The sequence below is a fragment of the Cavia porcellus genome, unplaced genomic scaffold, assembly GCF_034190915.1.
Source record: "Cavia porcellus strain 051 isolate PalLab524CR breed Dunkin Hartley unplaced genomic scaffold, mCavPor4.1 scaffold_5, whole genome shotgun sequence".
NCBI classification, from domain to species: Eukaryota; Metazoa; Chordata; class Mammalia; order Rodentia; family Caviidae; genus Cavia; species Cavia porcellus.
Window position 1 is genome coordinate 14,191,967 of NW_026947488.1, and position 12,615 is coordinate 14,204,581.

The 12,615-nt window shown below is 56.6% G+C and overlaps 1 protein-coding gene across 7 annotated transcripts in view; it reads left to right on the forward strand.

The window, feature by feature from the left end:
• Sulf2 (sulfatase 2) overlaps positions 1–12,615 on the forward strand; it is a 94,343-nt gene that overhangs the window by 19,855 nt on the left and 61,873 nt on the right. For all 7 annotated transcript variants that reach the window (XM_003467712.5, XM_013150402.2, XM_013150403.2 and 4 more), the window contains exon 2: positions 1,797–2,070. In XM_003467712.5, coding sequence (XP_003467760.3) covers positions 1,797–2,070 — 274 coding nt within the window. The remainder of the gene's footprint in view (positions 1–1,796; positions 2,071–12,615) is intronic.

Here is a 12,615-nt window from a genome sequence, read left to right on the forward strand (position 1 = left end):
GTCATGGGGGCAGCGGAAGGCCAGGGCACCGCTCAAGGGGCAGAAGCCAGCTGCAAGAAGAGGAGCGCCCAGGGCCTCTCTGGTGCTCAGGGGACAGGGCTGAGTCTTCGTTTCCTCCGCTGTGGGATGGAGGTGATGGTGGCGGCCAGGGGTTGACATGGGGCCTGAAGGAGACCCCGCGGGAGAGTGCCCACCACCCCACGCTGCAGGGCCCATGCTCGGCCTCGACGTCCTGCGTGGACGCCTTAAATCTTTCACATCCGCTTTGCAGCTGAGGAAACTGAGGCACGAAGCTGTTAAGATCCTCCCTGAAATCACTCCGGAAGGAACTGCGGAGTCCACACTGTTAGCCAGCACCACCTGGTGGCCCCTACGCGGCAGCTGTGCAGGTGGCGGCGAGCAGGGAGCTGGGGAGGAGGCCACTGTGCCCTCCCTTGCGGCTGGCACCTCACCCATCAGCCGTGTCTGTGGGCTGTGACCCGCTGTCCTGTGCTGTGGCTGTCACCTTGTTTTCTGCAGAGATGATCTGTCCCCTGTCCCTTGGGTGGAGAGCCACAGTTCGGGGAGGAGGAGATGGCAGAGGGGACTAGTCCGTCCTGGGCAGCCTCACACCGCATCCCAGCCAGGGTGAGGCCCTAAGTAAGGCAGACCAGGTATCAAAGAGAGGAGGGGAGAGGCAGCACCCAGGCTCCAGCAGCAGAGGGGAACCGTCAGGACCTGGGCCTGGGCCAGGAGGGCGAAGGCAGCGCTGGGGAAGGAGTAGCTGTCGTCCTGCTCCGTGACCTGACCCTCGGTGGAGGGAGGTCTCTCTAGCTGTGCCCCCCGCCCCAGGAGAGTGGAGAGTGGGAAGGGGCAGCAGGGGGAAACCCAGCCGCTGTTGCTGTCCCAGGAGAGGACATAGGCGGCACAGCGCCCTGCGGGACCTGCCGAAAACACCCCGAGCCCAGCCTTTGTGGTGGTGGCCAGGGTCCACTGTGGACCACAGGGACCAGACCCCTTCACGGTCACGGCCGCAGCGATGCATGCTGACGCCCTGATCCTTAGCAGAGGCCTGCCTGGCTGCCTCCCCGCCCTCACGCTGACCTGTGGCCCAGACCGACCTGGGGACAAGGGGGTGACGGAGGCTGTGGACACGTGTGGCAGTTCTCCCTGTCCCTGTGGGGCCCTCCACTTTGTCTTGTCCTTTTGTTTCTTCTGTGACTTAAAACCGACAGACACCTTAGTCCAGCTCTGGGATCTCTTGCCAAGGGGCTTTGATACACCTGAGTTCATAATGGCTACATCCCCTTCTTATTCATGGGGAAACTGAGGCTCCTTCCTGGGTTGTTGGTGGGCAGACTGAGCCCAGGAGAAACTGGCCTGGGATGGGAATGGGCCAGCGGTGCAGCCCAAAGCTCACAGGTGCCCCTTCCGACCTGGGGGCCACACCTCAGGGACCACCCACTGTCCCAGGCCATGCAGAAGCAAGCTGGCAGGGTTGTCCCTGGCCCGTGCCTTTCCTTGTCTGCTGTTTGATGGGACTGTTGGGTGGAGCTGGGGTGGCATTCAAAGCTGGGCCGTCACTGACCAGGGTCTGGCCACCCACACGTTAAGCTGTCCCTAGGGAGGGTTCAGAGGGGTCACAGAGGCTCTGCTGCCAGTCTGCCCCTGTCCCGTGCCAATTGCAGATACGTAATTACCGTAGCCAAGTCCTGTGTGTGCTTGGTGCCTCTCATTGTCTACACCAGCCGCCTGCGACCACCGTGCAGAGCAAGCAGGGCTTGCACCGTGACCCTGTTCCTGTCCTTCTCCCCTAGGCGGTGCGTCAGGAGGGAAGAGGGGAGAGAATAAGGTCCCCAAGACGCAGCTTCAGACTCCACATCCCAAGAGGAGCCACGGAGCGGCCGAAAGCTAGGATGGCGCCCCCCGGCCTGCTGCTCTGCCTGCTGTCCGCCTCCGTCTTCTCCCTGCTGGGCGGGAGCTCGGCCTTCCTGTCCCACCACCGCCTCAAGGGCCGCTTCCAGAGGGACCGCAGGAACATCCGGCCCAACATCATCCTGGTGCTGACTGACGACCAGGACGTGGAGCTGGGTGAGCACCCCGCCCGGCAGGGCATCTCGGGGCTCCAAGGAGGCGCCTGGGGCAGGGCAGCTGTGCAGACCCGAGAGCTCCCTTCAGGGTGCTTTGAAACTGGTACCCACTCGGGTTGGCCCACAAGTGCGGGTCTCCTCCCAGAGGAGACCCCCTGGGGCCAGCGAGACCAGGCCATCCGGAGTCACACGGCCAGACCTTCTGCCCCAGGGTCCACTCCACTTGTCTCTCACTCACCCCTGGGGCCTCTCCCGGTTGAAACTCTTTCTCTTTATCCTGTGTCTTCTCCCCCTTGAATTTTCTGATTCTAAGGGTCCCGTTTCTCCACCGCAAGCCTGCATGACTGCTACCCTGTAGAAATACACCAGACTTCAGTGTCCACCAGATCCATTTCTGCACGTGGGTTCAGCAGACTTTGGATCAAAAACACGGGGAGAGAGCCTCATCTGTGCTGAAGGGGCGCAGACCTTTGTCATTGGTATTATTCCTTAAACAAGACAGAGTAGCAGTGTCTGCCCAGCGTTAACATGGGATTCGAGGTCGAAAATCGTAGATGGCAGTGACTGAAGGGTTTTGTGCAAATTCTGTGCCAGCCTGTGTAAGGGGCTGCATATCTTCAGGGTTTGGTTTCGGAAGGGGCATCCCAAAACCAGTCCCTCCTGGAGAACAAGGGACAATGATGGAACTCAAGTCGTGAACACAAATGACCGGCATAATTTTGCATTTTCTAGTAGCTATGTTTCTTAAGAGTAAAAAGAAACTGGTGAAATTAATTCTAATAACCCAATATATCCAAATTAGTATCAATCTTAACTTGTAATCAGTATAAAAATTATGAAATAGTTTGCATCTCTTAGTTTTTGACATCTGCTGTGTATTTCACACGTGGGATACGTCTCAGGGCACAGCCACCTTGCAGGTGCTCTGTAGCCACTTGGGCTGGCCCTGCTGCTCTGGACGATGCTCCGCTGTATGCATTTTCTTGCTCTTTTGAATTAGAGTTGCCTTCTCACCATCAGTATTACCCCTTGGTATGAAAATCTGGGGGAAGGTGTTCCAGGCAGAGGGTGCTACATGTGCAAAGGTCCTGAGGCAGGACTGAAAAGGCCAGTGTGACTGGAGCTTGGGAAAGCAAGGTAGAACATGAGACTGGACCAAGAGGATGGAGGAGATCCCAGAGGCACTGGGAGATTGTGGTAAGGACCACGGATCATTGATCAAGTGAGGGGCAGGCCCTTTGCCCTCTTCCCCTCTCAGGGACAACAGAATATTATTGATGGCAATCTGATTCTGTCTTTTTAGCTATCCAAAAAGATGCTCTTTATATAAAACCCAGTGACTCCTTGCAATGATTTGTATTAATGATCACAAGTATAGATTTTTCTCAGGAAGCTTATCAGTGTGAAAGGAATTTGCAGCCAGAAAGCAGCCAGAGCCTTTATTGACAGTGTGACACATATGATGTGCATCTCCCAGCGGCAGCCAGGACGAGGTGCATTTGCTAACCACGGGGAGTCTGCAGCCTGTGGCCATGGGAATGTGAGTTTTGTGTCTGACAGTCTCACATTCAGTCCTTGTGGGCTGCCCTGGCCCTCGGAGCCCCTTGGTCTCACCTTGCGTGGCTCCTAGAGCTGTTTTGTTGAGATGCTAGGGCATTCGAGACGCGCCGGTGTCCCTCCATCTACGAGGCGTCTCGGTGTAGCACAGCATGTGGGGAGCTGGGAGTGGACAGTGTCAGTCCCCAAGGTCCATCCCAGGGAGCCGGGAGCCGCCTGGGCCCAGGTGTGCCGAGCCTGTGCCACAGCAAGGGGCTTAGTGCAGTGGACACAGAAGCAGGGCCTTCCTCGGAGGAGCAGCGAAGCCGTTCCAGGCCTCAGCAGGTCCCTCTGGCCTTTACGCCGAGACTGGGTGGCCGGTAGGAGGAGCAGAGACCGGGCAGCGGGAGGCTGGTGCGTCACTGAGCGGGTTTGAAGCCCAGACCGGGAGGAGCGGGTGGGCCGAGGCCCTGCAGGCGCTCTCATCCAGCAGATGATTGGAGGCAAAGCAAAAGAGAAGGGTCGGGCAGCTCCTGAATTTGGGGCCCAAACCTCCAGGTACCGAGCGAGCCCTGCGCCTCGTGGCTGAATCTGCCTGCTGTTGTACATTTGTGACTCAGTAAGACCAACAGAACAGACACTGGCGGGGACAAAGCTGGAGGAAAAGACAGGCAAAACCACGGCTGACTTAAAATACAGAGAATCCTGCTCTGGGTTTTAAAAACCGAAACTGAGGCAGAGAGAAGTGAAGTCACTTGTCCAAAGTTGCACCGCTGGCGTGTGGTTAAACAGAATTTGAACCCAGCGCCCACGGTCTTTACCTTTATGCTTAACCAGTTTCCTGGGAGGGGCACTGAGTTGTTCCCAGACCACCAGCGTGTTTGTTCATTTTTTGGCTGTTACAAACCCCGTTGCCGGGAGTATGTTTTCTCTGCATCTTTGCACACGAGTGACTACTTGGGAAAGCTAAATTCCAGGAAGTAGGATCAGGGCCCTTGTTCAATGGCGTGTAAGCGCCCGTAGGAGCACTCACCGGCCCAGATCAGTGCCTGCCCGTCCTCCCCCCAGGATGGGCCAGTCCTCCTCCCTCCGCAGACCTGGCTTTTGAAGCGAGCTGAGCTTCCTCAGGAGATGAGGGGCGGGAAGGGGCAGTCGGGGGGCTGCTGGGCTTTGTATAAACCACTAGACAGACCCAGATCAATAATGCATATTCCCAAAAAGCCCAGTCCATTATCTCACAGTCTGCTACAACTGGCAAGCAGAGGGTGGTCCTAAAAAATTTATCATCTGCTATTTTCTGCTCTTCCGTGTGGCAGTTCTGACAGTTCTCTGGGCCGGAGGCTTCTCTGCTGAGACAGTCCAGGCCTCTTGCAGGCCCAGCGCGACGGCAGCCGTCCACCCTAATTAGGTCTGCTCCAGAGGCTGGGCGCAGGACCCAGCAGGAAGAGGGCGCGCCCTGTTTCCTACCTGCGGGGTAGGGGCGGGGCTGTAGCATGTGTGGAAATGTCACGGGGGTTCCTGTGGCCTCTTAATGAGCGGCTAGGTGCACAGTATAGTGCAGAGAAAATGCTTGAGTTTGGAGAAGCCAGGAGATCAGCGGCCCGTAGCTGCCTCTCCACCCCGTGTGGTGAGAGAGGAGAAGCCCCGAAAGCAAAGCTCTGTGTCACGTTGCCCTTTGGTCAGGGAGGCCGGGCACTGGAGACTCCACCAGGTTTGCCGCTTTAATTTGATCTAACCCGACCTTTGGTGAGCCGCAGGGCTGGGCACGGTTCGGACCCGCAGCAAAGGTCTCTCTGCAATGCTCTGGTTCCCAAGATGCCCTTTCACCTGGGTTCCTCTGCAAAGCTTAAACGTTACCATGAAAGGAGCCTCTGCATCCTGACTGGGAAGAAAAAGCCACGATCCACTGGCTTAGGACAGAGATCACTGCCAAGCCGAGTGTCTTGGAAGCTGAGCGGTGTCTTCGGCATTTGAGCAAGCGCGAGCCAGTGTCTCTGTCACCGTCAGGGGCAGCAGCTCCCCGAGACTCCTCCTTGGTGGGTGGTGACAGAGCACCAGCACGGGGTACTCCTTTGCACCGGGACACACATGCCTGGGGGCCATGCAGCAGTGGGCTTGTGCCTCAGGGCTGGGGTGACGGCCGGACCCCAGGCTCCAGAATATTTGGGGAGCTGCCCTACTGCCCACTCCCCCAGGAGCCTGTGCCTGGGAGGAGGGAGGAAGGGGCCCTTCAGGGACTCCTTTAGGTGGTCAGACTTCAGTTGTGCTCCCCAAAACTGGGTGAACCATGGAGAAAACCTTGTACAGGGAAGGGAATTCTTTGCCTTTCAGACCACCCTCAGGAGGTATAAATGTGTCCTCCCAGTGAGCGTGGGGGTGAGCACGGAGGACCCGCTCTGTTGGGCTCACATCCTTTTTCTGCCACTAGCTGCGTGGCCGTGGCAAAGTTACTTGACCTCTCTGTGCCTCTGTTTACTTATTGGCAACTGAAGGTGGCAACGTGTCTCCCTGCTCTCCCTGGGCACCTTGAGTACTGATGCGTGTCACCATGGGTGACAGTCTGATCGCACTCTGCCCGCCCAAGCCTTCCACCCGTGGTGCCACCAGCCCTGCGCTGTGTGGCCGCTTCCCTATACTCTTACATTTAAGAGTGAGTTTTTCCTGTGAGTCTTGTAGCCCTGAAGAGCAGGGTCACGCTAGTCCCCTCCCGGGGACTAGGGCGAGCTGGTCAGACGCGGGCAGCACTGCGGGGAACACGAGCCTGGCGTGCAGGCGTCTCCTATTTGAGTGGCCCTGGGCAGCCCAGTCTGCTACGGGTCTTCTGCCATTGTTGTGCGGGCTGGGGAACAGACTTGTGCCATCGTGGGTGGCAAAGGATGCCCGGGCTGCAGGGCAGACAGAAAATCGTAACTCCCAACCCTCTCTGCCAGCCGAGATTCTGCTGTCACAAACCAGTGACCTCTTGAAACTCAAGCAGGATTGAGCAAACAAGGACAACAAAAGAAATCTACTTAACTCAAGGATATGAAAAGCCCCAGTATGTTTTGAGCTTCAGGTGTGGCTGGATCTAGGAATGTCACCTTGTGATGTCAGCCGACTTTGAAGCTCCCTGTGTGGGCCAGCTCACCGTATACCACTGCTGGCATCACCGGGCCTATATTGGTGCCACGTGGACCATGCCTGGGCAGAGACAGAGGCTGTCTTCCCCAGATGCCAAAAAAAGTCCCCAGAGTGACTCCTGGGCCTGATGTTCCCTGAAACATCGGGTCTACCTCGAGGTGTTCAGAGGGTAGAACACATTTCGCATCCCTGGAGTCCCTTTGAACCCTGAGGACTGGGTGTGGGGTGGACATCGTTCCCTGCAGCAAAGCTGAAGCCAGGTGGAAGGACCGCTGTCTGGTCACATCCGGGATCTGTCCTCTCTCGGATGGCCTCCCCGCGGCAGGACACCCGGACTCAGTCATTCGCCAAGTGTTTATCCAGCCCCACCTGAGTACCATGGGGCTCCGCAACAAACAGACAAAAATCTCTGCTTTTCTAGAGCTTCTGCGACAGTGCGGGAATGAATACACAAAACATGCAAGAGGACGCGGTGCGTGCTAGAGGGGACAGTGGTGAGAGCAGAGAAGCGGGATCAAGCGAGGAACAGGGTGCGGAGGGGGAGCTGCAGCTTTGTGCAGGGTGGCCACCCTGGGAATGGGTCACCTGAGCATTCCCAGCAGCCCTGAGGCCCTGGGGCAGCTTTGCCACCAGAGACTGCCGCCGAGTGGCAGAGCAGGGTGAGCCGGGGACAGGTGGAGAGGTCAGAGCGGTGTGGCAGTGTCTGGCGGGGTAGAGTGGAGGACGCTGGGCAGAGGAGGGACGTGGTCCAATTCTGCTTTCACGGTGTCCCTTCTGGCTGCTCCCCGGAGACCACACTGAGGGCCACGCTCAGAGGCGTCCACAGAGGAGCCTGCGCTGAGGTCCAGGCGGGGAGAGTCGGCGGGCGCAGCACGTTTTGCAGAGGGAGAGCTGGTGAGACGCTGCTGGGTCCACTGCAGAGCAGGCCTGAGGAGGTGGGGATGACCTCAGCCTGTGGTGTGAGAGCTCCCCAGGTGACCCCTCTGCTCCCGGAGGTGTGGAGACCTGGACCTGAGGAGTCGCAGGAGCTGGTGCAGGGCCACAGAGCTCTATCCCAGGAGCAGCAGCGGCTCAGGGGAGGCCTTGTCCGGAGGCCACGCACAGGCAGGCCACAAACTGAGCATGCTTTGTGGTCTCCTGGGCCTGAGGTCTGGATTCACAGCAGGCCTCCTGTAGGCCTCAGCCCCAGCTCAGAACAGCCTGACAGGCCTGACAGGCTCCTGGGCAGCCCCGTCTTCCTCTCCCCATCTGCAAACACTAGGAAACCGCACCCCAGCCTGAAGAGCAATAGCCAGGAGGTGGATTCAAAACTTCAGGCCCAGTGCTCCACGGGGGCCAGATGGCTGGCGGCCCAGGACAGCGCCCCAGATTCCAGACACCGGCTCGGGTGACTTCCAGCTCAGCCCGCGAGCTCTCACCTCCCAGCATTCCTGCTCTGTGCTCACTCAAAAAGAAAAACATGTGTGAGCAGGTTATCTCTGGAGGAAGAGCCTCCTTTGGACCCACCCTGGTGCTATTCTTGCCAAGCGCATTCCTGCAAGGTTTTTTTTTTCTAAACCTTATTTCAGCAACACTCAGGGAGTCACTTGAGTTCTAAAAGGAAGTATTATACCAGAAATAGGTCTGGCTCCTCCTAAAGGAAGATAGAGAGTAACAGTTGTTTATGCAAGATAGAATGTTGCTTCTTGCTCACATAAAATTATCTGGAGGTTGGTGGCTCAGGATTGGCACCATGACTTCAAGATTATCTGCGTAGCTTCCATCCTCAAGGTCACCCTGTGCTTCAGAATGGCTGCTACAGCTCCAGGAATTGCAAGCACATTCCAAACAAGAAAGAAGAAGCAGAGGCACTAAAAGAACAGACCTTCAAGTGAAGTTGGCACTCTTTGAGGACATCATCCCACAAGGCATGTGCAACATGAGCAGAAATTAGCTGGCCACATGATCCTAGCAAAGAACATGAGCACATATGAATTCGGTTTACTCAGGAAGGCTTAACTGTGCTGTGCTAGGGTGTGAGGATAGTGTGGCGCCCCCAACACTAGTTACTGATGGAGGGGCCAACACCCACCTCAGCACACGAGCTGGGCAGACACACGAGTGGACCTGAACTTCACACAGAGTACGTGGAAAGTTACCCAAGCAGGTCAGGTACGTGGAACTTGCCCTGGCTGCCAGTGGAGAGGGGCAGCCTGGAGGCAGGAGCAGAAACAGGGCGGTGTCCGGTGCGGTGACCCAAGTGTGGCACCGCCCAAGCAAGGCCAATGGTCCAGGAGTGCAGGGCGGAGGGCAGTGTCCAGGGGGCAGGTGGTACCGTGTGTGGAGGCTGGATAGGAAGAGGGACAGAGCCGGCTGTGCATGAGGCTGCGTCGCAGGCCAGGGGCTGGAGCCCAGGCCCTCAAAAGTGGAACAGCACCCAGAAACCCCACCGTGTGGAATAACCACCAAGGCCCACAGTGCAGGTCGGATTTTCTCCGGGAAGAGGAGACCAGTGATGGCTGAGTCCCTCTGACCACTGTGCCTCCCTGGGCCTCCCCTGAGAACCACAGTGTCAGTTTCTTCCCAGAAGCCTCCGCAGTCAGGGCCAGCAGAGAGCAGCGGAGGAGAAAATCACAGCGTGCTGTCTCTGATGGCGGCCTCAGGAACCAAATCTGAGCCTGCCTTTTCATATCTAAATTCAGCAGTAGCGGTAGACTTTTTCTCTTTTTGAGACAGAGGCTCATTATGCAGTTCAGGCTGGCTTTGAGCTCACTTTGTAGCCCAGGCTGGTCTCGAACTCACAGGACTCCTCCTGCCTCAGCCTCAACAAGTGCTGGGATTGCGTTAGACTATTTTGCAACAGCCAAGAGGCAGGAACAATTTTCCTTTGCACCGTCAGGAGGGAGCCTCATCTGAGAAGCCAGCACGGTTTACTGGACCATGACAGGCAGGCGATCATTGTCACCAACAGCAGTGAGCGTGGCGTCAACCACAGAGTCCTTCTGCCCAGTGTGGCCTCTGATTGCTGCTGTTTGTCCTCCAGACATTCCTCTTGGCTTCCTGCTGGGGACAGAGCTATTCTGGGATGGTCATATTCCCTGAGGTGGCCAAAGCAGGTGCCACTGGGGGCAGGAGGCCGCCACACACAGCTCGCACTGCCTCGTGGATGTTCCAGGCACAGCTGAGGGATGCCAGGTGAGCGGCAGCCTGGTGAGCCACCGCAGTGTCCCCAGGGCCTGCCCACAGCCAGCACTCAGGCCTTTGTCACCTGCCCTGCCCGTGAAGGCTCTTTGGGGCCTGGACCCAAATCCACTGCCTCCAGCTACTCTACCTATGGTGCCTGCCCTGGAGAAATGGTCCCTCCCCAACCCGGGTCAGCAGCTCCTTCAGCCAGAGAAGAATCAGCCAGGGGCCGCAGACTACCACTCTGGGCTCTGGGTCGGCCAGGCCGGGACTGCGCAGGGGCAGGCGGGTGTGCGGGGCCCTTCTGACCCGGGCCGCAGTGCTCAGGTCTGCCCACCTGCGGGCCCAACCACACCACTGTTTTTCTGTTTATCATGTGGCTAAATAATTTGCATGTGCCTTGTGGGATGATGTTCTCAAAAAAGAAAAAAGTTAGCAATTCCAGTTTTTAAAGATACTCTTGGGCAAACAGGATTCCAGCCAGGGGGCTCCATGTGCGAAGTCTGTGTGAGACTAGATTTGGAAACTGCAGCCATTGAGAGGTTTCAGAGCTAATGTAGGTTAACCGCTTTCTCTGTGCCAAGTGTTAAACTAAAAACTTTCCATATTTTTCTGAGTTAAAATCTAGAGCAGACCTAGGGAGGAGGCACTGTTCCTCTCCCTTCTTTGCAGATGAGGAAACAAGAACAGGTGTTAAATCATTTAAACAAGACACCTGCTTAACAGGGAGTGGGAAGATCAGAGCTCAAACTCCAGCCTCTCTCCTCCAGAGCCTGGGAATGGCGACAGTGTTGTAGAATCATCCCAAGACTTCATAATCAAAAGAACCTCATGCATAGCTCCCTGTGTGCTGTTATAACGGGAAACTGAGGCAGGAGTGAACTAGGTAGTTAAAAGCAGCATATGCCTCATTCTTTGGTACCCAAAATCCACAGGTGGTTTAACCTAGATCTAAAGTGTGCATGTGTGTGTGTGTGCGCGCGCGCATGTGCATTACCCACATCGGGGTTCAGAAGCTGATCCCCTTCAGTGCACAGATCTGAGCAAGCAGAGAAGATGGGCCTGAGCCAGAAGTGTCACGCGCCCTTTCTACTTGCCTGCTGTGTCCGGGGTGTCCTGAACATCCAGCCCTGCATCCCCAGGAAAGACCAAAAGCACAGTTTGGAGCCCCTAGCCAGATGCAGGCAGAGAGTGACAGGTGATGTGCACCCGCGCAGGGAGTGGTCATCATAGACAGCCACAGCGGCCCACACCTGCCTCGTACCGGGTGTCAAACACAAGCCTGTGAGCCCCCAGGGCCCAGACCCTTCCTGCACCCCGACTGCTAGGAATGCTGGGCCCTCTTCGCTACACTGTAACGGAGCTGTGGACCCGAGATGCCTTCCGCCGCCGCCTCACTGCTGTGGGCAGAGACACAGCAGCCTGCGTGGTCGGGAGGACCGAGGCCCCAGCTGGAAGCCCGTGGCTTGCGTGCGTGCAGGGTCTACGGTGCCTCGGGGAGACCCGGCTCCCTCAAGGGCGGCTGCTTCCTGGCACCAGCTGATCATGCCAGGAGCTGATTCGCACCCAGTGCAGGAAGATTTCTCAGTTGTTTTGTTTTTTATTTTAAAGACTGTAGAAAGAGGATTTTTTTAATGGAAAACCCAGAGCTCTCTTCCCCTTATACCCGACTGGAATGGTGCTGTGAGAAATGTCTTAAATCCTTTTAAAACCAGTACAAAAAGCAAATTGAAGGTGGGCAGAAATGTGCCAGACAGGATATTCATATATTCATTTGTATACAGCCCTGAAGCATCATTTTTAATGCTTTTCAGAGGAATGTGCTCATGCCTGCAAAGATAACCAAGGGCCCCTACAGCCATGATGGGGCGCTAGATAAATGTGCTACTTTTCAGAGTACAAGGAAGTAATTACATTCCTCAGTCCTGAGAATACACACTACGTGGGCAGGTCCGGCTGTGGCCTTCAGATCGTGACCTCTTGTGTAGCCTTCAAAGACTCTGTAATCTCTGCAGAGCCAGGGTCCTCGCCCAGAGGCCTCGCCAGAACATTCCGTGCCAGGTTATCTGTTCCCAGATAAAAGATGCAGGTGGGAAGCCGTGAGCTGCGGGAGTACTCACTGTTAGCCAAATAGCCCTACCGGAAAATTTTCAAGCACTTCAAAGCAAAGATAGCCCAGGCCTCCTCATCCACCCCTGGTACTGCAGAAAGTGCCATCTGCACTCTGTGAGTCTCCTAGGAACATTTTCTGATCACTGACTCACACATGTCAAGAAAAGCGGTGCACAGCAAGAAGGGGGAGGAGAGAGCGACTGTAATCAGCACAGCTTGGGGGAGGAGCTGTCTGCAGAGTCTTGACGGGTGAGGGGCTGGGCACAGCAGGTGCAAAGGTCCTGCAGCAGGAAGGAGATGAGCATGGCTGACAGGAACATGTGGGAGTGCAGGACAGGGGTGGGGCTGCATCAGGGAGGGTGAGTTTCCTGATCCCTGAGTGCCTTCTAGGCCAGAAGAAGGGCTGTGGCTTTTATACTGCGCGGAAAAAGGCCACAGGCTGCCAAGACCATGGCAAGACAGAGATGGAGGCAGGAGACCGCTTACGAGGCGACTGCAGAGGTCCAGATAGGTAGATTCCCGTCAGGACCTTGTGTTTGCTGGCTCCATTTCTGCTTCTGCCTTGTCCCGAACCGCCTGCTGCTTCCCAAAAAGGCCCTGCCACTGCAGACCTGAA